Source organism: Pelodiscus sinensis, chromosome 6 (assembly GCF_049634645.1).
Source record: "Pelodiscus sinensis isolate JC-2024 chromosome 6, ASM4963464v1, whole genome shotgun sequence".
Taxonomy (NCBI): Eukaryota; Metazoa; Chordata; order Testudines; family Trionychidae; genus Pelodiscus; species Pelodiscus sinensis.
Genome location: NC_134716.1, coordinates 27,473,951 through 27,498,731, shown reverse-complemented (window position 1 = coordinate 27,498,731; position 24,781 = coordinate 27,473,951). Strand labels below are relative to the sequence as shown.

Below are 24,781 nucleotides of genomic sequence, written 5' to 3'. Positions count from 1 at the left end.
GGTAGTCCCACTGTCTGTTTAAAATAAGATTTATTTCAGTGAATATATTTATGAATAAAGGCTGCTTTATTGGGCCCTTTATTCATATAATGGAGGACCTGATTTCTTACAGATGTCATTCTCTCTGTTAATGCCATGTTCTCAAATGAGGTGATGCATACCACAAATAATACATAGTCATTCTGTATGTACAAAGTCTGTAGTATGGTTCTTCTCTGTAGTGTACATAAGAACTCTTGATTAAATTATAGAAAAACTGACTTGTAAAAAATATGTTAAGATATTACATATGCGCTCAAAAGATCAGAGGAGTCAGTTTGGCAAGCTAGATCCACTTGTGACAATTCATGAATACAAACTTAGAAATCTCAACTAAGTCAGGTGTTTGAATCTTTGTGACTTAGAGAGACAATGAATGCTCATTCAGACCTTGGCAGCATTACAGAAGCAACCTTTTCAGGGTGATAAACGTGAACAATATTTCCAGTGTGGTTTTTTTTTCTGTATACCACAGACAGGCTTTACTTCGGTATCTGAAGTTCTCTTTCAGTTTTTTCCTAATCTATTTCTGGGGCCAATGCAAAGGAAATCACAATCTCCATTTACTGTGATGGACATCTGGATGTTTTAGTGCTCTGCTCAAGAAATACCTGGTGTTTCTGAAAAAGGCATTCTCTCTCCTAGCAGTCAATAGCATTCTGGTGACTATAGAAGTCAGCCTGAGTCCTGATAGCATGACTGTCTGCCTGTATCTTTTACAATGTAACATTTCATCCTCCTCTTCCCTTCAAAGCCTGCTGTGTTTGAGCAGCTGGTAGAACTGGATTTAGCAATCTACTGCAGAAAACAGTTCTGATCTTATCAAGATCAAAATTGATTTTTTTCCTTCTCGCTGTAAGGAATTCCACAATGCGCACATGCAACAGTATGAATGGGAATAAGGGCACAAACAGAATTTTTCTAAGGAGAGGGGCCCAGAGCTGGCCCTTCCGTGGTCTGCACTCATTCCATGCTCTCTCTCTCAACACACAGCTCCAAACACATTCCCTGCCTGCTGCCCACATTCATCCCCAAATTCTTTCTGCCATATTGCCCCTCAGGCAGCTCCAAGCTCTCCTCACCTCTTCCCTCCCACTCACACATTCAACCCTGTGGCCTCCCTCTCCCACACATGACCTGACTCCAATCTCTCCTTTCCTGCACCCTGCTCCATATTCAACCCTGAGATCTAATTCAGAGAGGAGACCAGGCTGAAGAGCATCATCCCCAGCAGCAGCCAGAAAATTCTGAGAGGTCCAACCCCAATCTCCATAGCAATTCCACTCACTCAAGAAGCACCAAAAGCCCAGTTCTAGTACGCCCACCCTTCTGGGGACTGGGAGGTTTCTGGAGCCCACTCGTCAGCCTCTCCCGAGGGTGGATGCTAGAAGGACTGCCAAGGTTTAGAAGCTGCATGAGGCCACGTTGCCACTCCAGTTTAGTCCAGTATGAAAGAGGATTTCAAATCCAGTTTTCAGAGCCATTCAGGAGCTAGGCTGCTTACCCATTGCACACTTCTATGGGAAGTAAAATACAGCTGTTCAAGCAAAATGTTTTAGTCTAACAAACCTGTGGCTGCTCACATACAGACAAGATAGGTGTGAGGATCAGGTCTGCGTCCATCGCCAAAATCACTTTATCCTCACTTGAGTCAGCCACCAGTGGGTGATATGACCACACATATTAAGCCAGTTTCTTGAGCCAGTAGCCTCAAAATAATTAACAAAATCCAGCTCTGTGGAGGCAGTTCCCTGGCGGTTTGACTAAGCCAGGGTGGGTATTTTGCCCATTTTTAATAGGATAGTTTCTTACACTAGCATTTACAGGTCTTGCTGAGGTACTTAAACTTGGGACAAGAATTGATCCATTTCTCCCATGGATGCCATGTAGCCTGCACCTTTCCTCTGTTTAAAATAATATTCCAATGGGCCATTGTCATTCCTACTATATTAAGTATAAACAGTGGCTCCAGGAGTGTGGTCTCCCTGTTGTTGATTCCCAAAAGCATTTTTACATACCAGTCACGGCAAGAGAAGCAAATTCGAAAGGGTAGGAACTCATTTAATACCAAAGATCAAGCCTCTTGAGTTTTATACTAACTGTTGAAAGGCAGAAAATTACCTAGCCTAATGAAGGACCTTTCCTACTGCTAAATGCAGCAGAAATGTATCAGTAATATTTTTGCTAGTTAATAATATTCACAGGTGTTTCTTTGTAAGCTTTTTTCTTTTCATTTATTTAAGATGAAATGTACAATCTTAAAGCATTAATTTATTGATCGGTTTCAATCTCTTGATTGTAGATCCTTTGCATTATATTCCCTTATCTATTTCCCTTCCCTGCTTGAAAAAATGCTAAATGAATTTTTTTAAAATAAAATACTTTATGTTGACTATACCAATATTTTTCTTTGTTAGCTTTTTTTGTATCCTTCAGGTAAAATTTTCTTTAAATTAATATTTTCTGTATACTAGCTATAAAATAAATGCATCCTAACTGACATTACAATACAACACAATAGAAACATTAAAGAGCACCATATTTTTTTTCTTCCCTTTCCACTTTACCTTCCAGCTTCTTTTAGCCACTCCCTTCAAATACGGAGCAGATCTACAGAGGGTTCTCTTGCGGGCAATGAACTTTAGTCCCATGGATTTAGATGACCACATCACAGAATGTTCCTTTTAATATGACTTCACACATGACATGGCAGAGGAATGCATTAGTTTTTCAGTCTGTGCTGCTTTAAGTAAAGCCCGGAAGTACCCAATAGCTCTTACATTGGTATAATTCAAAAAATAATTCCTAATATAGTTATTCTAAATTCTGTAATGATACTGCCAGGCAAAACAGTTAAAATTGAGCTAGAAATATTCAAAAATCAACTGTCTCTGGTATTCTTAAATTATGATACTTTAGTAAATATTTTTGGCTAAGTATTTTCTCTTATTGGAAAAGCAGTTAATGAACCCAGAATTAAATGCTGAGGTTAGATTAACCTTAGAACATCAAAAGAAAAGCTTTACAATGTGTATAGTTCTGTGATTTAAGATAATAAATGAATTTTCATAACGCCATAAGCAGCTGGACTCATATGTTCCATAGTTGATTGATGCTTTATGTACCGACAGGTTAGCTCCACTAATGTGACATAAGATGAGCTATGGTAAGATTTCTTTAACTGCTCAGAATATATGAAACTCCAGAACAAACACGTGATTTACACTTGAAACCCTGAAATTACTGCATCTGGAGATTATTTACATCTGGTACAGGCTATTAATTATACATCTGACATATTATATGTTTCAAATTAACATTATCCAGTTTTTGCTGCCTAATAAATGTAGATAACCTTCCCTCTAAAGAAAGTGTGTGAATCAATTTGTCAATAGTAAGATAATATGATAAAATAGACCATATTAAAAGCACCAGTGATAGAATAGAAGCAATGAACTCCATGGTGGAATGGAATACGGGATATCTAGGACAGTGATTCCCAGAAAGTGTTCCATAGACCATTGAAATCCTCAAAGCATTTGCTGGTGGTCTTTGGACTGCTGGCTGGTCATATAGCTGAACTAAAAATTAACTGAAATACTGTACATTAAATCCCTTCCTCTGTTACTTTTCTGTATGAGCAGTTATGGTCCTTATCCTGGGTATGTTGTACATTCATGGACTGCAGGCTTGTCTTTTGGATGGTGGAGAGCAAATAGGAGCTATGTTTGTAATTCATTTGAGGTACTGTTTGGTTTGATACCACTAGGAGATACTTCGTTTTTTAGGGGAACGTGGTTTTATATAGTAGTTTTAGAATTATGTCCAAGACACCAGCCATGAAAGTAACTGAAAATTTCATAAAGGCTGTTTACAGTGCTGTCCTATTGCAACCCAGGTCCCTGCCAGTTCTTTAAATAGCTCCCTGCTGTCTTTTACCACAACTCAGACAGTTCTTGCCAGAGCTACGCACCAGGGTGCACCCACTTACTTTCACCTCTGCAAGACACACAGAATGGCTTTATTTTTTTTTCTGTTAGATTTCTAACTAAAGAAATGCAAGGGAGGGAAAATAAAAGCATGGTGTAGCAGGTGTTTTCAGCGTCATTGTAAATGGGAGAAGCAGTCATGAGAGCAGCTTTTAAGGCATGGTTCATGCTATTAATGAGTTTAAGAATCTTGGAAGAAGTTTAATAAATGTGAAGCCACAGCAACTCCATTGCGGGAATCCAGGTCTTAGATCCGCAGTGTGATCGAGGACAGAGTAGTGTAACACAGCAAATTGCCCACTACCCTCTCTATAGTAGAAGGCCTGCAACTAGTAAGCACAACCTGTAAATTGGGCAGAGCCAGCTAGGAGGGCCTGGGTCAGAAAATGCACATATTTCAGCATATCTCATCAGACTGTGCCAGCCAGGCTCCTATGCCAGACTGTCACCATGGGAGAATCCCTGAGGGATGGCAGTGGCTGTATTGCCATCTAGTTTCCTGTCTGGAGAGCTGCTTGCCAAAGCACAGTTGCCTCAACAAGCTCAGTGGAATGTAATTTGCACTTCCTTGGTCTCAGGGGTTAAATCAAACTTCTGGGTTCTCTATGAGCTAGGAGATACGGCTAGCAACAACATACGTTTATAGCTCATGGATGTAAACAATAGGCGATAAGGTAACAGTCCACCAAGAGCGAAATGAGTTGTTGTTGGTGTTGTTTTCATCCCTTTGGTGGGGTATGTTCGCTCTCAAGTGTAAATGCAGAATGAAGTGTGAGATGTGTGGTGAAAATATTAATAAGTATATTAAAAACATTTGGTGTGCACAAAACGCAACCATTACTGCAGTTGCTAGACTTAGAACTAGTTGCTAGGCAAGCTACAAATAATCAACAATATATCTCAATCCTATCTGGCAACAGCCCTGCTATTTCAGTTCTAGGTCTGCAATTAATTCTGAACCATGTGGTGACTGATGTGTTGCCGGTATAGATTGGGATGTTCCTATGACACTCGCTTTCAGGTGCTTACGTGTACACAAATGTGTGCACTCACTTGAGTTATATTTTGAACCTATGGGCTCTTTTACATGGGTGGATAGTACGCAGAGATGATCCCCAGGAAAAATGCACAAATTGCCTATTCAGCTAGCATAGAGTTGACATAAGGACACTTCTCTGGTCCTTCACACAATTCTGAGTGTGGAGGTGTGCATAGGGAATGTTGTGCTCTGCTCTGTGGCTATACTGGTCTGGCAGAGCATCCCACAGAGGCTATGTCTAGACTGCAAGCGTCTTTCAAAAGTATCTTTCGAAAGAGCCTCTTTCGAAAGAGAGCGTCTAGACTGCACGCGGAACTTTCGAAAAAGCAAGCCGCTTTTTCGAAAGAAAGCACCCAGTGAGTCTGGATGCTCTCTTTCTAAAAAGCCTGTTTGCTTTCAAGAATGCCTTTTTTCGAAAGAGCACTTTCGAAAGAAGGTGTTCTTCCTCGTGGAATTAGGTTTACCGCCGTCGAAAGAAAAGCCGCATTCTTTCGATTTAATTTCAAAAGAACGTGGCTGCAGTCTAGACGCAGGTGAAGTTTTTTCGAAAAAAGGCTACTTTTTTTGAAAAAAAACCCTGAGTCTGGACACAGCCAGAGTGAGTGGTTCAAAGACAGCATATGTTACACCAGGAGCCACGTCCAGTAAACCTTTAAATTCTTTTTGTGTATATCTACCAGCCAAGCAAAGAACCTGCTGATGCTCTCAACATTTGTAGTTCGATTGGTCATGTGTATACTCCAAACATCTAGAAGGAATGCATTGGTGTTAGCAAAATATAAATTGCTTAAATATGTAAAAAAAGCAACCACCAGGAACTTTTGGCAAATATGTAGCTGTGTTTTGATTGATCTCATATTCAGTATATGACAAAAATGAAATTGAGGGAAAGTAGTACCGTTACTGATAAATATCGGATTCATACACTTGACTTTGACCAGGGGTGTGTCTAGACTACATGCCTCCTTCGACGGAGGCATGTAGATTAGCCAGATCGGAAGAGGGAAATGAAGCCGCGATTAAAATAATCGGGGCTTCATTTAAATTTAAATGGCTGCCCCGATCTGCCGATCAGCTGTTTGTCGGCAGATCGGGGGAGTCTGGACGCGATGCCCCGACAAAGAAGCCTTTCTTCATCGACACAGGTAAGCCTGGTTTCACGAGGCTTACCTGTGTCGATGAAGAAAGGCTTCTTTGTCGGGGCATCGCGTCCAGACTCCCCCGATCTGCCGACAAACAGCTGATCGGCAGATCGGGGCAGCCATTTAAATTTAAATGAAGCCGCGATTATTTTAATCGCGGCTTCATTTCCCTCTTCCGATCTGGCTAATCTACATGCCTCCGTCGAAGGAGGCATGTAGTCTAGACACACCCATTGTGACATCAAACTCTTAGAAGTTTTGCTTTGGTCACTAGTTCCTTCTCACAAAGACAAACATTGTGTTTTGTTGGCCCATTAATAGGATTATAATGCTTGGAACACACATGATGATAACTCCCCTCTAATTATCAAGTTGTAAGAAGCAGTTTACTGGCAATTTCAAAATTTAATTGCTTAATCACTGACTTGAGAAACAATCCCTTCTGTGTAAATAGAGCAGAGACTGTCTGAAGCTGGGTCCACCTGCAGAGGGAGAAGTGGTGCAAGTGAAGTGGCCTGATGGAAAACTGTATGGAGCAAAATATCTGGGAACAAATGTAGCTCACATGTACCAGGTGAGTACCCATATTTCTTATTGTGTGCATGTTAGAAACGTACTTTCAAATGTCTTCATGTCTCTTTCCACTCCAAAGTCAGACTGGCCATGCCACAGTTTTAACTTTTTGGAAGGCAGGGGTATGAGGTCAGTATTGAGTTTTGAACAGTAATTCTTTTAGCTTATCAAATAGAGTTGTCCTCAAACGTTTGCAATTGCTGAGCTGTTGCTGTAGCTAATTATTGATATGAAGCATCCTGCAGCTTTAAAATTGCAGAGGAAGAGAGTGTGTATTTATATAGGAACTCCAGATTATTCAGTGGAACACATCCTGTAAAACAAGACTGCAGTATGATATTGTGTTGATCTCTCCATGGTATGTGCTTTTATTAAGCACTAGAAGACTTACCCGGCATTGCCAGGATCACGTAAGTGGTGGCTGGCAGGTGCTCCCTAGGACAGGCCAGGATTGTGGGGCTGTGCTGCTGGCAAGGGGCTGCTCCTGGAACTTGCTGCCCCTCTGTGGTCATTCGTGACTATAACTGTCCCTGCTATCACGCCCCTTTCTTTCAGTCTGATGCGAAACAGTTGCATCTCATTGTCCTGGCACACACAAACCTTGCTTTTAGTTATGATAAGAGGAAGCTACATACCAAATTTGGTGCTCCTAGCTCTTATTGTTTAGGAGTTATATAAATGGAGTCACTGGCGGACAGACAGACACACACAAACGCTCTAAAATATATAATCGTTTGGTAATTATTTAATGGTAAAACTGGTTGCTTGTCTAATCAGCTAGAGACGTTTTAGAGAAAGGGATGAAATGACAATGAATATATAACATTACAGAATGTTATATACTTAGCGAGAAAGGAAAACTGAGTACCGTGGACAAGACTAAAGAACTCTGTCCTGATTTCAGAGACAGAATAATTGTTTTCAAAAGGACGTTTCTCTGAGAAAAATCAGTCAGCAGCATTGAGTACCCAAGTACATGGTAGAAACTACAATAAAACAACATCAATCATATGAACACTTCTGAAAGAATAAGACTATTGCTATTTGTTATATAAAATATTTCCTTTTCACTTATATAACTTTTGCTATCTGCTAATCTCAAATTGTTTTATGGAAGTGGACATGCACAGAGGGTAAGTGACTTGCTAGGTCACATTGCAAGTCTGGAAGTAGTGGGAATCAAACATCAAGATGTCTGGTCCCTTATGCTGTGCTCTGGACCTTACTGTCTCTTTTATATTTAATAACTGCATTATGCTTTGAATATAAATTCTGTATAAAACTTTATGGATGATTGTTTTATAGCTCTAATCATCTTCAAAGTGTTTTATAAAAGACCTATGCTCATGACAAACCTGAGAGGTAAGTAAGATGGGCTGTATTATCATCTTTTTCTACAAGAGCAGAAACTGAGGCAGTGAGAGGATCATATAGTAAGTCAGTGAGAATTAGAGTCAGGTTGAAAACCTCAACCCCACTTTGGACCTTTTATGCCTTCCAGCTTGCCAGACCTATTAACATAAGACTGAACCTGTGAAAGAGTGGTAATGGACAGGAACAGTGTAAAGGGGCTTTCAGTACCTAGCTGTGGGAAAAATGGCACTGGAACTATGAAAACAGCCGTAAGGCTGCCTTTCAAGGACCCCCTAGAAAGCCCTGACACAGAGGGACATACCAAGGTGATTAGGAGTGTTTGAGGGACAGATCACTGCATAAAGCATTGCAGAGATTCTGGGAAATAGCAGCCCATTGAGCAACTTCCTCCTAAGCTGTCTAAATTAAGCTAAGCCGGGCTAGAGAGCAGACCAGGATCGAGAGGGTGCAAAGCCTGGTTTAAAGCCAGCTTTGCCCTTCTTCTTGACATGTTGTGAATTCTCTGCTGCGCCTCTTTGAGTCACAGTACAGAATCCCACCCAAGCCCTCTACCAACTAGACGAAAATCTCTCAACACAAAAGGATAGTTTAGAAAGGGGTTTGTGTGAAGGGGTGCACAAGTGCTGGAACAAAGTTATGTGGTGTGATAAAAATGTCTCAAATCTGTTTTACTCAGTTAAAGGAATTCACATGTAAAAATTCTCTTGCATTCATGTGGAATTTGCACAGGGAGCAGCAGGAGCTATGCATGCAGGAACCATGAGCCTGTGCACAAACATCCATGTCAGTGTCACACTGGACATTTGCAAGCCCCCGTACCCTGCATGAATCCTAGTCATAGTTGTGCGTGCATGCAAAATCAAGCAGGTATTTTTAAGTGCAACCGTGCAAATCTGCCACATAAATGTTTTGCACCTTGGTCAGTTTGTTTGTATGTTTCTTTATAGGAACAACTAGAAGATGTACCTAGTGTGTCCTTAATTTTTGCTTTTTGGAAAATCAAATTAAAATATACATGCTTGATTTAATTCACTGCTCTGGGATGGAGATGGGGATGTGGGGTTCAGTTTGAAGACTGGCCTGGGGAGAGAAGACTACTCCAGCCCCCTCTCACACAGCAATTTGGGGCCAGGTGAGAAGCCCCTCTCCATGGCCACTGCAGTTCCAGCTGGCACAGCTTAGGCAGGGCACCATGTCCCCTGGCTGGGGCAGGTCCAGGTTCATCTGCCCCCTGCACTCCCCAGGCAGAATGGGCCTGCTCCTCAGAGCTGGGGCTGGGCGGCTGGCACACTGGAGCCTGGGCTGAGCTGTGCTGCTCCCCGTGGACTGTGTGCAGGGGCAGGGAGCCCCTTCCCCAGCTCCTTGCTGTGCCCAGCTGAGCTGGAACCAGCCTGGGGCAGCCCTGGGCTCTGCCTTCCCCAGCCTCGGAGTTGCAGCCTGCAGGCAAAGGGCCGGGCAGGGAAGAAACTCTAGACCTCCCACATCCCCCACCTCAGTGCTGCTCCTGGGAAGCTGCAAGTCCCAGCGCTGTTGCCCTGCCGGTGAGTGTGCTGGGGCACTGGGATGTGGGAACAGGAGGGGGTGTGAAGGAGGATGCAGGGGCAGGATAGGAGGTGTCAGGGATAGCTCTGAGGGGCGTGGGGCAATGGAGAGGTCTGGGATTGCACTGAGGGGCATGGATGATGCAAGGAATCAGGCTGGGGGTGAGGGGGGAATCATAGGGCTGAGGGGAGCGAGGCTGGAGCAGAGGGAAAATGTGAGGAGAGATACAATTTTACTTTGCAGAAGCTGCACTTTCCTTTACTCCCCACTTCTACCTATTTGGCTGCATTATCACCCTTTCTGTGTTACACCCCCAGCCTCCTCCTGCCCCCAGACTCCCTCTCATGTCCCCACCCCACAGTCTCTCCTACCGCCAAACTCCCTTCCAGACCCTACCATCCTCACCCCATCCTGCACCCCACCTTCCACCCAGATCCTGCATCCCTATCCTACTCGCTGGTAGCCCTGTCCCACACATTGAAACCCCCCATTTTTGTTCCCACCCCAGAGCCTTAGGAGGCCCACAAAATCCACCTTTTCTGGAATCCCAGAAAAGTTTATCTGGCTTATGAGAAGCCCTGAACCTCAGTCCTCCCTGTCCTTTCCCTTCACCCAGTGGGGGCTGGAGCACCAGAAGAGTGAGGTGTCTCAAGGGCCACATGAGTAATTATGTAATTAATGGTGAATTTCCATTAGCAACTGGTAGTCCACGGAAAGTTTGCTCAGTGCTGCGATACCCATGTAATCTGGTCTTAAAGCCAGTTTAAAAGAGCCAGGAAAGATCGCACCAACACCAGGGTGATTCTTTGGTGTCTACAATGAATGTAGACCATTCACCTCCCTCCTCTTTACTACCATTGTGGCTTGGAAAAAGAAGTATTACCATGGGGGGACAGAGGTAGGAGACAGTATAGTGATGTCCCGGCACCATACTGATCCTTGGGTATATTTTTTATTCTTTGTCACCATTTACAGCATGGGTTAAGTTCAAGAAGGCTTCAGTCTGCTCTAACATGCAGAGAGACCATTCCTGCACAGGTTCGCAATAGGATCAGGGAATGCAAAGACGCATTGTAGGGATACAGCTACACAGCGTGGCTATTTCAGGGTACCAGAGGTATCCCGAAATAGCTACCCTGCGTCTACACAAACCGCTTGTTATTTTGAAATATTTTTCGTTATAATGGGCACGTTATTTCGCCATCCCAGTAAACCGTTGCACAAGGGATAAGGGATGGCTCGAAGTAGCACATTATATTGAAATTTGGCGCTGTGTAGATGTGCCAAATTTCAAAATAAGCTATTTCAAAATAGAATCAAAATAAGATATGCAATAGCGTAAATTGCGTGTCTTATTTTGAGTTTAGGGTGCAGTGTAGACGCACCATAAGTGATAGATGCAGTATATCTTGATTTTAGTAAGGCTTTTGATACTGTCTTGCATGACCATCTCATAAACAAACTAGGGAAATATAACTAATATGCAACTTCTATGAAGTGGTGCTTTGGAAAAATGGTTGGAAAACCTTTCCCAGAGAGTAGTTATCAATGGTTCACAGTCATGCTGGAAAGGCATACTGAGCGGGGCAGTTTCTGTTCAATATCTTTGTCAATGATGTAGTTAATGGCAGAGAGAATACACCCAGGCTATGTCTAGACTACAGAGTTTTGTCGAAAAAAACGGTCATTTTTCTGACACAACTTGAGTTATGTCCTCATTGCAAGAGCATTCTTTTGATAGTAAATTGAAAGAACAGAGGGCTTTTTACACAATTGGTAATCCTCATTCTATGAGGAAGAAGCCTTTTTTTGAAAGAGCTCTTTCGCAAAAAGGCATGTGTGGATGGGGAAGAGGGAGTTTTTTCAGAAGAAGTGGGAAGAGGAAAAAGCACACGTACCCTGGTGGCCATTCTGCCCATAACAATCACTTACATGCTTACATACGAGAGAGTGTCCAAGCAATCTGGACGCTATCTTTCAAAAAAGCGCATCGCTTTTTCGATGAATTTTTGCAGTGTGAATGCTCTCTTTTGCAAGAAGTTTTTTTGGAAGTTCTCTTCCAAAAAAAAGCTTCTTGTGCAAGAAGCACAAGAAGCATATAGTCTAGATGTAGCCTTATGAAGTTTTTGCATGATCCTAAGCTGGGAGGAGTTGCAAGTGCTTTGGAAGATTTAATTACAATTCAGAATGATCTGGACAAACTGGAGAAATGGTCTGAAGTAAATAGGATGAGATTCTATAAGGGCAAATGCAAAGTACTCAGTTTAAAAAGGAATAATTAGTTGCACACATACAAAATGAGAACTGTGTTTCACAGGCGTACTGCAGAAAGGATCTGGGCTTCATAGTCGACCACAAGCTAAATATGAAGCAACAGTGTGACACTGCTACAAAAAAATGAACATCATTTTGGGATGTTAGGAGTATTGTAAGACACCAGAAATAATTCTTCCACTCAACTCTGCACTGATTGGGCCTCAGCTGGAGTATTGTGTCCAGTTCTGGGTGCCACATTTCAGGAGAGATATGGAGAAACTGGAAAAAGCAACTGGAGGAACAACAAAAATTAAATTTCTAGAAAACATGACCTGATGGAAGACTGAAATATGGGGTTTATTTAGTTTGGAAAAGAAATGACTGAAAATAGACTGTACAAAGAGAGGAAGAAAAAATGTTCTATGTAACCTCTGATGATAGGCCAAGAAGCAATGGGCTTAAATTGAAGCAAGGGAGTCTTTTGTTGGACATTAGGAAAAACTTCCTATCAGGGTGTTTAACCTGAAATCAATTGCCTGGAGAGGTTGTGGAATCTCCATCATTGGAGATAGTTTCAGAACATATTAGACAAACACCTGTCAGGTATGATCTAGATACTACTTGGTCCTGCCATGGGTGCAAGGGACTAGACTAGATGGCCTCTCCCAGTTCTATGATTATTTGATCTTTAGACCCAGTCCTCTGACCTGTTCTTTGTGCAGGTAAGTGGCATACCAGGATATGGCCATGGTCATATGATGGAATCAAACTTACTTGTTCTAAGAATTTTAATGTTTCACGACTCTGCCTTTTGGCTGTTACTATATGTACACCCGGACCATCCCTGAAAGCTTTTCAGCTGTGAGCAATTAATCTGACAGATTCAGTTTTTTTAAATGCATTGATTGGAAAACTACAGGGCAACATGTTAATTTGAAACAGCAAACCCTATGTTTTTGTATGTGCGTTGTTTTAGTGTTGTGCTTTGTCAAGGTTCTTTTAGAAGTATGTGCACTTCACTGTGTATTTTCAGATAGTTTATGCCTAATCCTGCTACACTTACCCCTACATATAGCTACTACTCAGGTTGTTCCATTGATGCCACAGGAGCTTAAAGGATTGGGCCCTTTGTAAGTTTTCTGAAAATGAGTTTTAAATTAAAGTTTTTAAAGGAACTCAAAATACAATCGTAGATAGTAGCAGACATTCATCCCTTATAGGTGAAGGATTCCAGGGATGGATAGTGGTGGTGGGGAATATAAGCTTTTCACAAAGCATAAATGGTTTGAAGACTGAGTATTTTAGCATTCCCTACACCTAGCTACATTTCTTTTCTCATTTTCTGCTAAAAGGGTTCTTGTTGGATTAAATCTAAACCTAAGCATGATAAAGCTTTTCATCTTCTGAACAGAGCATTTTAAAGAAATTCCATCAGATTCAGTATAATTCTGTTAGCTGGAATTTCCCTTAGTGTCACTCATACCTTCTTTCTTTTTGATGTGGTCTTCCACAGCCTTGAAGCATGACATGGTGGAATTAATTTTTACCATTTGGAAAATTAGAAGCAAATGTAAACAACATAATGACAGCTTACTATGCAATAAAGCAATGTTGTTTAGCGTTCCTTATCAAATACATGTACATTTTTATATACAAATTTCATTGTTGGTGGTGTAGTCCTTTTGCATGTTAATCTAAAGCTATGTCTGTGTTTGCAACCATAATATACACCAGGGTTGTGTAATAATTTTTGCACGGCGGCCACTTAAAGAAGTTTGGGACTGATCATGGGCCAACTCCATACCCCCACACCCAGAAGGGCAGGGCCTGGGACAGAAGGGGCAGAGCTGTGGACTAGCCTCCCCCCAGAGTTGTCTATATATATATTTGAAGTACTTCTATCAGTCTGAGAGTCTGTTTGTCTGTCTGCAAGTCTGGTAGTTAAAGAACTAAATGGTAAGAATTAGGATCACCAAATTTGGTATGTGGCTTCCTCTTATCCTAACTTAAAGTAAGGTCAGGGTTTGGTTGTGCCAGGAAAATGTGTAATGCCTGGAATGGAACTGTTTTCTGTAACATAGAAAGGGAAGGGGCTGATTGGAGGAGAGTGATCCTGCAGAGTGACCACTAGGGACAGCTGCACCAACAGAAGAGTGTCTAGCTAGCAACAGGGCTCCACATGGCTGATGACTGGCCCTGCCAGTTGGTCCCCCTCCTCCAAACAGTGCCAGACGGGCGAGAGGGGCCCTGCAAACCGACCCTGCCATTTCAGCCTTGCAGCCAGGCAGGGGAAGAGGAGGCACTGGAGGCTGGGGATGGTCTTTGGAGTTCTAACTCCTCCTCACCCTGGATCACCAAATTTGGTATACAGCTTCCTCTTATCATAACTTAAAGCAACGTAAGGGTTTCAGTGTGGCTGCTATTGGATTGCTTCTCATCAAACCCAACAGAAAAGAGACAGAATAACCAATGAAGTACAGTCCTAGAAACTGACAGAACTGAGCAAATGTTGAGAGAGACTGAGTCAAAAAGAACCAGAAAAATAGAATGAACCTGGAGTAGGATTGCTTTTCAACAGACTGTGCAAGAAAAAAAAAAGATAAAATGGAGAAATTTGGAGTAGTGCTCTATTCTGGCACAGCTAAATCAATGCTTAACTTTTAAAAACTAGTAGAGAATGTTATTGGAAACCAAAATGACTATAATAGCCTTTTTTTGTTAAAACATAATGAATGATAAAATGTATAGGTATGAAGAAAAAAATACACTTGATGGAATTCCCATTTTAAAAAATTACTAAAAAACGTAAAAGGACACATTTTAATAATCCATTACAGTGAACTAAACTGTAAAGTAATTGTTGCTGTTGAAGGCACCTTATGAAAAGCAGAAAAGAAATCAACTGAATGTCTTTATGGCTTTGTTAAAGACTTCAAATGACAATACAGGCAGAGTAAACCAAAGTAAATTAGCAGCAGAGATACCTGTAAATTAGCAGCCCCCGAACTGTGCTTTTACAGTCCCTTCTTCTCTCAGCTTCACCAAATAGTCACCAGTTGCAACACAGAAGTGCTCATGCGTAGCACCTGATTAGTGCTGTGAGCAAAGGTGACAGAAAACACTGTGAAGAAGGAATGTGTGAGTTGTCAGATGGCAGCTTCTGAAGGGCAATAACACCTGCTTCTGCTCTGCGTTGGGTTTCTGAGAATGAATGACCTGGTGCTAAAGGATGGGTGCTATTTGCTTGCACAGCTCTATGAAGGTCTGCTTTCTGCAGCCACTGGTCATCATTCCATGTTTCCAAAATGATATGGTTCTACCATACTGTGCTAGTCCTCCAGCACCAGAAATAGCAGTCCACTCATTACCATGCAATGGTGATTCTAGCATTCAACACATCTTTTCCTTGAAACTCCAGTGCATGTTCATTCGACCTCTGTCAGCCTTTTTCAGTGTCTCAAATGTTTCTGGACCCATTCCACTTGGAATCCAGCATTTGACCACAAGAATATTTGCTGCAGGAGCAGAATGGCATCATCATGGACTCACTTCCATTTCTTCAGTGCAGTTAGTCAGAAGGGGGAATGGAGAGCTGTCATCACCAAATGTGGCATACCGTGCTAGCAGCACAAACAAAGCAGTTCTTAGTGTGTCTTCTGTGACCCACAGGACTCTGTGGTGTTACCACTGAAATGGCAGTACCATCGTCATGTACCAAAGTGGACAGGGTGGCCGTGGGGTATATTTACACAATACATACTCATGACAGTGTTATCTGAGCACTCAGCTGGCGTATGGGGTATATGGACAAGTGTATGGAATAGTACCCAGGGAAATGTACAAGTGCAGACATAGCCTAACAGATGATTATATTCTGAAGAATAGCTATAACTCTTAACTGTTTGTGGTGTTTCTTTATTTTCCTTCCTAGAAATAAAAAATAATAGATAACTCAAACTCTTCACATCTCTGTAGATAATCGGTTGTTGGAGAGTTCCCAAGGATTGCAAACAGCGAGTTTATATTTTTCTAAAATTCCCATGTGTCCAATTAGGTTGAATTTGAAGATGGTTCTCAGATCGCAATGAAGAGGGAAGAGATCTACACATTAGATGAAGAGCTGCCTAAACGAGTGAAAGCCCGTTATGTAAGTATTTAGAAATAAAAGTTTTCAAATGTTAATTTGCTCTAAAGGATGTTAGACAAAACTGTGACTTTATTCAGAATTAACAGAAGGATTTTTGTGAAGAGTCTGTGCTAGTGTGGCTATCCATATAAATAGCAAAAATGTGCACTGGCCAGTGAGACTGATTTACTGTTCTTTCAATACAGCCAAAAACTGTCATCAAACATACATCTTGACTGCTGGCAGAGACATCTTGGTAGAACATCTGTCAGAGCATGAAGAATTAAGAAAACATCACGGTTTGACAGATGAACAGTTCTTTCCATACCCTTATCAAATATATGCAATATTTATGTATATTTTTCAAGGTCTCAAAGCTTCATAATTCTAAAACACAAAGTTTAACAAAATACAACGAAGAATTGATCCAAAATCCATTAAAGTCAATGGCAAGACTCCCATTGGCCACAGTGGATTTTTAATTAGGCTCAAAGCTCTCAAATACTTTCCCAGCTCCTGCATAAATTCCAGCTGGTATGCAGCAATCAGTTATTCAAAAAAAGTACCATAGATAAAATTAACATAGCGCCATAAGGAACATAACTCCTTTAAAACTAGGAAGTGCTGCATTCCAACACAGGTATTGAAGGAGAGAGAAACCTAAATTTAGCATGGATTCTAAATGTTGTACAGTCCAATATCAGTTACTTAGTCTACCAAATAGTCTCAGAGACTCCATGTTCTTCCTCTCATTTGCATGGAACACACTCTGCTCTGTTTCTCAGCAATCCACTGAAAATCATACACTGCTAGTTAACTATTAGTCATTTTTAACATATAAAACAGAAGCATACAGACTAAAAAGTCTGATCATAATATTTAAATTCAACAGCTAATGAATAAAATATCCATATTGTATGTAAAGATAATGTGAACATATCTGTAAACAAGAATAGCAGCAGCCTGTGTTTATAAAGATGTGCACTTGCACAGACTGTCTCTATTCTTACATCTGTTGTATGAGATGAACCATCTGGAAAGTAGATGATTCCCAGAGGATGAGGGGCGTGGATCACCTGGGGAACGTCTGTTTAAGTGAGAGTGGGGTAGCCAGACTGAGAGCTCTAGAATGTGGCTGAGGAAGGCTTTCTTGCTGCTGGAAGGTGGAGGCAGGTCAGGACTCTTTGGCAAAGGAAATCTTGACCTCCTCCACTACTTCCTCAGCATGTCCACCTGACATGAGCTGCTTCTCTGAGTTGCCAGTTCTCAGCTGAAGTGTGAAGCATGCGTGTGGCACATGCTGGAAGGTGTGGCTGGAGTAAGAAGTGACATCCATCATGTATGAGGAGAGGGTGGGACTGGTAGCTGGGACAAGGCAGAGAAGGATGAGTGGACGAGTTTGTCTCTTGGCTGAGGAATGGTTTCCCTGGAAGATGGCTTGTTTCACCCAGGAGAGCAAGTGGGGAGCAAGAAAGGCAATAAGAATGGGGTGGAGCAGGGACATTCAGAAGTCAGATATTCTAGACTTCCAAACCACAGTGCCAATTTTTACTTCAGATGAGTACAGTCATCCTTCAGTGCCTTAAAGGTTAAGATAGATGGTTCTGGAAAAAAATAATCAACAAGTCACCTGAGTGAGTAAAATTAGTTGTTTTCATTATATTCAGAAAAGGGCCCATTTTTTTCTTGTTGATTTATAGAGTATATGTAACAGGAGTTTAGAATTCACTAGAGGCACTGTAAATCTGGTTTGTTTGTTGCATTTGACTAAGAACAATAATGTAGATTTGACTGGTTTTTGCTGTTCTTTTAAAATAGTGACATTTTTATAGATCAATATTTTACTTTTGCGTGTGATATCATTAACTTTTTAGTAGAATGAAGTATTGTTTTAAAAACATGAAATGTAAACTACTAAATACAACAGATTTCAGTAATAAAGTGTTTGCTATTGATGAGAAGTGCAGTTCTCCCTTCGTTGGAAAGCTTGACACGGTTTCCCTGTTATTATCTTGGAGTTCACAAACATGCCACCCAGTCCTCAAGGTGCTGAGTGCATCTTTGTTGTACAAATCAGTAGAATTCAGTCAGAACTCATCTGAGTACCCTCGAGCTCAGCTCTTTGCAGGACTAGTCTCATGGTTAGTCCTGCTGGCTCCATCTTTTCTTTTAAACAGCTAGGGACCTGCACTATCTCTCCATGTTAAGGGTTTGATCCCATGCCATTGACATCCATAGCAATCTTGCTACCGGCTTCAGCAGTGCCAGTGGGCCCTAAAATTCCTATTATTTGTCACTTTCACAGTTTTTTCAATAGCTAGCTGCTTGCCATCTCATTGTTTCCGTTTTTTCTCTTTTTTAAAATATATTCTTGAGCACCAGCAGAACTCATGACTCCCTCGCCACGTAAATCATTCAGTTGTATAGAGCACCTTTTTAATAGTCTGCATCATGCAATCCCTTACATTTAAAATGAGATTAGATAAAATGCTAGATAATATACATTACTGTGGGCGTTGCAATGGCAGGGGGTGAACTGAATCCAATATTATCTTTCCCATCTCTCATTTCTGTGATTCTGTGATCTTTTGACACAACGAAACCCAATAACTAGTCAGACAAATGAATTTTAAGAAACACCAGAAATACATGGAACTAAACAATATGAAGTGAGTTTAAAAATAAGTACAACATTTATTTAACATGGATGGATATTCCTAGAAATGCTATCATAAAGCTGCATGTTCTGAAGCACTGATGGCTTCATAATGGTGAAATTCTCTGAGTTAGTCTGCGGTTGTCTAAACCAAAGGTACATGTGCTTTCATCTGCCTGTCCTGGAGAGAGTCAGAATGTGATATCCTCTGTGTAACTGAAGAGGTAATTAATGTCTGTTTTTAGTCTACAGCCTCCAACATGAGGTTTGAAGACACATTTTATGGAGCAGATATTATCCAGGGAGAAAAGAAGAGACAGAGAGTATTGAGTTCCCGGTTTAAGAATGAATATGTGGATGACCCTGGGTACCGCACCTTTTTGAAAAGCTCATTCCAGAAGAAATGCCATAAGGGACTATAAAGGAAGCAACAAAGGAATAAACCCACACACACTACAGGGAAGTAAACAGATTAAATTTTGGTGGAAAGCATACAGAGTTAGACTGGTGCTTGGATTGACGATTGTATCCCTTCATTACATTAAATCACTTTTGGCTGAAACAAATACTCTGAGTTTGTTCCAGTGAATTTACCAGTAAACATTTAAACCAATCCCCTAAAATTATCCGTGTTTATTTCAAATTGCTCCAGATTTGGTTTTTCTTGGTACTGTATTAAAGGCTGTATATTAATTTTGCGTCATGGAATGGAGGAAACTGAACTGAGATTGAGGCGCTGCAAAATGACATGCCAAAGAAAACTTGGAATACAGTCCCGCTTCCGTTTAAGTCAGCAGTAACATTCCGATTGACTTCTGTGAGAGAAGCATCTGCTCCTAGCAAAATCTTAATATGTGGCATACAATAAAGATGATAAATGTTCTCACCACAATATCTGCCCCACCACTTGGAAAATCGGAAGTTTTAGCAACAAGATAGGATTACAATGGCATGTATATTTTCCATAGCCAGGGAAGGACATTCAATTTTTTTTATTTTAAAATGGGTGTTTTTATAAAACATTTTAAAAACAAATTGTAAGCATGTACAGTAGATCTACAAATGCTGTACTTGCATACTTTGTACAGTGCTTTTACCTTTTTATATCACTACTGCTCTCAGTAGGGTTTGATGAGGACTCAGTGTGACTCAGATATTTTTTGGCTTCTAAGGAAGAAATCTTCAGACTAGCAAGGGGGGAGGGTTGTATATTTAAAGAGGGAGATTTTGGCTATTATTTTTAAAACATGTTTTTTCATAATACTTGTTAAAATAGCTATTTGTAAAATAAAAATTATTTCATTATGTGTTTGTAAAATTAGAGTTTAAATATATATGCTTAACAGGATAGTTTTGAACTAATATAATATGGTCTTCCTTTTTTCAAAATTAGTTGGCAAATGTATTAGTGTTTAAAAATAAATAATACCTTTTTGCTTACTAGTTTTGGCGTCTGATGATGTAGCTAACCAGCTATATGTCTGTGTGAATGAAACAAATCACTGGCAATACCTATGTAGATTCATGAACAGAACAGACTTATAGCTACACAAGGCTCAGTGCTGGTGCAATGTCTGATTAAACACTGGATCGTGGTCTCGTATCTTTTTATTTTCCCTTCTATTTAGTGATGTTGATCTGATCGGAGGTTGTAGAGACAGGCTGGAAATGCATTCAGGTTTTCTGCTATTTGCCAGAAACACTGGCGTGTGTGAAGCCAAAAGGAAGCATTATCAAAATGACATAATCTGTTATGTGTAAGTTGCCCATTAGCAGGATTTCTGACTGGCTGCCGCAGGAAGAAAACTCTCAGAACCCAATTTAATCTTGAGTACTGCTGTTTTTCATTGTGCTGCTTACAAATGTTCTTATAACTGGGTACATGGGCCTGGAAAAACACTTTTTGTGACAGACATGCTTCTTGCTATTGAGGAGCCATAGACCTTAATTTCACTTTATCCTTTGCAAGGTTATTCTTAGTTTATATGACTGGACAGCTAAATCTTTTCGCTTACTGCATGACACCTCAATTGGAATTTTAATTTCTTTGTGTTACATTGACTGCATTTTTTATACCAGGAAATCACTACAAATCCCTTTAGTCTCTAAGAAGTTGCTTAGCTGTGACAATCATAATGTATTTCTAATTGAGAATGCTTTCTCTTGAGGTTGGAGAGTGCAGCCTGGCATATTTCACAACGTCAGAGCTCTTTTTGGCAGATCTGAAGGAAAAGCAGAACTACTGGTATGTAGGTCTCATTTGCCCTACAGAGCAGGCTTGTATTCAGCTTGTCAAGAGCTAAATTCATATGACAAGCCATTTAGTTATGTACAGGCTGGTCATAAAATCATGCTTATCCTCTAATTATATAAGCCTTTGTGCAGTTTCATGAGACAATAAAATCCTAAAATGCGCAAGTACATTGCAAAATTACAGCTACTAGAAAAGAGTAGGGTGGGTGAATAGGAATCACAGGTGGTTCTGTGCCTAGGTCTGCATTAACATATTGTGTTTCTTGGCGCAATTTCCCCAACCTCTGTAAAATGGGAGTCAGGATGTACACTTTACACTTCCTGTGTAAAGGAGCTCTGCAGATTAAAACTGATCTGCAGGAGTTAAGGATTATTATTTAAAAAAAACATCATTTGCCTCTTTCTTCTTCATTGTTCATTGGGATTGCAACAAATTTGTAAAGTCTGGGAAGTCTTATGAAAATGAACAGTGTAAAATATCGGGTCCTCCTTGTTTTTGCTTTCAAGTAAGTGCACTGAAATGTAAATACCTTAATTTCAGAAAGTATAAATCAACATTGCAACTTTAAAGACAGAATAGTATGATGATAACCTGGAAATCCAGGAACTTCCTCAGTATGCAATAATGGATAGTTTGTAGATTCTGCAATGAAAATAATGTAGTTTGGGAATTTTGGCAACATTTCAGCATAATAATAATGGGACTGTTTTGCACAGATAGGGAGGAAGTTTGGACTTGTGTTAAAAACAGTTGCCTGGGAGTCAGGAGATATAGGCTCTAGTTATTGTGTGACACTGGTCAAGGCCCTCAGCACCTCTGAACAGCAGATCTTTATTATTTAGGATCCTAAATCTGGATTTAGGTGCTGTCTTTTGGCTTCCAAATTTGAAAATGTTGGTATCGGTTTGTCTGTTTCCCCATTTGTAAAATTGCAATCATAATTATCTCAGGGTTTTGAGAAATTCATTTATGATCCTCAAATGGAAAGTCCTATATGAATGTACAGGATGATGATGATCATGATGAAAATATGGTGCCACCCATCTGAGGTTCTCAAAGCACTTTGCAAGCTAAAGTAGCCTCACGGCAGTTAAGAGATTCAGTAGGTTAGTATTAAAGAAAGGTAAACTGAGTAAAGCTGATTGTCTTCCCTGTGTTATACCAATGGTAGAGCTATGCAGTCTAAGAATTGAGGTACCCAGTCCTCTGTTTTAAACATTAGACCCCACTTCCTTTTTATTCTCTGTTAGGTGAGCTATAGAACAATTGCATCACATGTTCAAGAATCCTGAGTCCTGGGTATGGGGTATATATTTACATCAGCAGCAGCGTTTTGACAGACAGTGATGAAAACACGGTGCTTTGACTCATGATTATGTTCACATCCATCTCATGAATAACAGGGAAATGTGCTGTTCTTGAATTCACACAGATTTACAAAAGAAAATGTTTTAATAGCAAGATGGTGATTCTCCCTTCCCCCCCCCCCCCAACCATTATACTCAAGGCATGATCAAATTAAATGTTTCATTTGTTAATTTTAGATGGCTTCTGTTCTATGCAATTTGCATTATATCATCATGATAGGGCAATTCAACTGATGCTCTTCAGGAACAATATGATATACAGTACCCTACTGTGCTACAGCACTCCGGAGGCCCTTGAAGGTATTCGTATTTTGAAGCTTGTATGTAATTCCTATCTTGTATTCTAAAAAATAGAAAAGTTAATACAATTACCTGATATGAATTTATAAACAATATTTTAAAACATAATGGGACAAATTCTGTACATATTTTCATAAATGCTTCCCTCCTGATTTCATGTGCTATTACACGCTCCACGGAAGAAAAAGTGGGTGGGGACGGGGGGACTACACACACTGATAAGCCAAATATTGCTTGAATGATCAGCTGGCCTGGCACCAAATTTTCTGCAATAGTTCTGATTGATTAGTCTAGCCTTCCTTAATGGTTCTAGCACAGCTTTTAAATTAGAAATGGTATGAAAGCACATATGATAATTCCCTTTGGAATGCCAATAAATGTAATATTCTTCCTGCCCTACACTATAAAGTGGTGCTGCTGTGTTTAGTTAAACAGCTGTTGTGTTCCATTCTCATGCTGGCTTTCTTTTAATAGAAAGCACAGTCATAAATGTGTGTGTAATTTCTCTCTCACACATACAGAGGGAAAAATGACAGTTGTATGAAGAAGTGCAGAGTCATGTGACCAGATAAACACATTTATAATGCACCTTTGAACATTATTTATCAATCTCCCTGGGATCTATTCTAAATCCCTTAAAAAAGGGTTTCAGTGACATACAGAATATGTGATGAGAGGAGGTGGTTTAAAGATTTTATTGGCACTTATATGGGATGATATGCATACAGCAACTCAGTTATGGCTTTGCCATTTATATGTAAAGCGATCCCTCCCAAATTCAGCCTGATGAAACTCCACACTTATACTTTCAAGGATTCCCTACATAGTTATAGGTGGAAATGATGGCTACTTACAGTTATGATTGTCAGCAATTTTCATTATGAAATACTATTTTTAGTTTAGCTTTTTCCCAAATTTCTATGCTGCAGGTTTGTAAATTTTTGTAACATTTAACGTAAAATAGTTCAATCTTTTCCAAGGTCAGAATTAGGGGGGAAACACATTGCTTTGTCCATGTTACAATCTTGCCACCATTTAATTGAGAGGCTCTAGAGTACCTGTGCTTCCAAAGAGCAGGGAGGTGAGGATTGCCATGAGGACATGCCATGCTGTCCCCATAAAAATCTGCCCAGAATTTCTAGGTTATAAACCTATGAAAAACTACAATTCAGACATGATCAGATGAAATGTTAGTGGCTGGCAGCTCGAGTCTCAGAAGATTCCACCTGCATGGATCGTGCGCCTTCCTTGCACAGCTGTTTGTCAATGGGACTACACATACGCATCCCAACAGAGTGATTGGGCATGCATCATGCCAGGGCTGCAAGAGCTGAACAGGACTTTCTCAACAGTTGCACCGAGCACTGGAACTAACAACAAGAAGGCTGTCTCATCTGTATTCAGTCCCCACTCTGCTGGAGCCCAGGTGGCATGGAAAAGGAAATCCAATCAGCCTTGAATGAAAAGCTGTGAGGAGCAGAAGAGAATCAGAGGTAGAACCAGGGGCCATGTGGAGGGGAGCAGGAGCTGAGGTGACTAATGGGAGCTAGCTCTGTAACTACAAGACCATACTTCCCTGCAGATTCTGGTACTGAATCCAGGATTCCTGAATCTCAATATTCCTTTGCTATAACAGCTGAGAAACCCTCTGGTGAATTCTCTTATTGCCCTCTGGTGTCTGGTTCCCCTGAAGGATAAAGACTACTGTCACTCTCATAGCTCAAGTGGCAGAGGCCTGTGAGGTGGAGCAGTATGGTTCCCTATAACAGTCTTTGTTACCAATTTGCCTTTTTTAAAAAGTAGGAAATTATTCCTCCCCCAGTTGCCTCCCTCACCCAACTATGTTAAAAGAACATTAAAGTTGCAAAGTACTCAAAAGGTAGAAAACCCACATCACCCCCCGTCTTTAATTAAGCCCCTAACCCTGTCCCACCACTCCGGGGAACCCTGAGAGTGAAATCAGCAACTTTCTCAGGGGGCAAGAAATATTACTTGGCAGTGATATATCTAGACACTAGGCCAGAAGACATAGGAGAGCATTAGCTGGAAGATTCTTTGGGAAACACAATACTTCAAATGGAGCAGGAGTGCAACACTTCCAGTGGCTGTCTCTTGTGAGTGCTG

At 40.7% G+C, this 24,781-nt stretch overlaps 1 protein-coding gene across 4 annotated transcripts in view; it reads left to right on the top strand.

Moving 5' to 3' along the window:
* KDM4C (lysine demethylase 4C) overlaps positions 1-19,302 on the top strand; it is a 392,253-nt gene extending 372,951 nt beyond the window's left edge. For 3 of the 4 annotated variants that reach the window (XM_075931603.1, XM_075931602.1, XM_075931604.1), the window contains 3 exons: positions 6,664-6,783; positions 16,009-16,101; positions 18,982-19,302. In XM_075931603.1, coding sequence (XP_075787718.1) covers positions 6,664-6,783; positions 16,009-16,101; positions 18,982-19,158 — 390 coding nt within the window. In that variant the 3' untranslated portion in view covers positions 19,159-19,302. Of the gene's footprint in view, positions 1-6,663; positions 6,784-16,008; positions 16,102-16,286; positions 18,960-18,981 lie in introns of those variants that run through there. The other variant, XM_075931605.1, reaches the window with a different exon arrangement.
* The last annotated feature ends 5,479 nt before the right edge of the window (positions 19,303-24,781 follow it).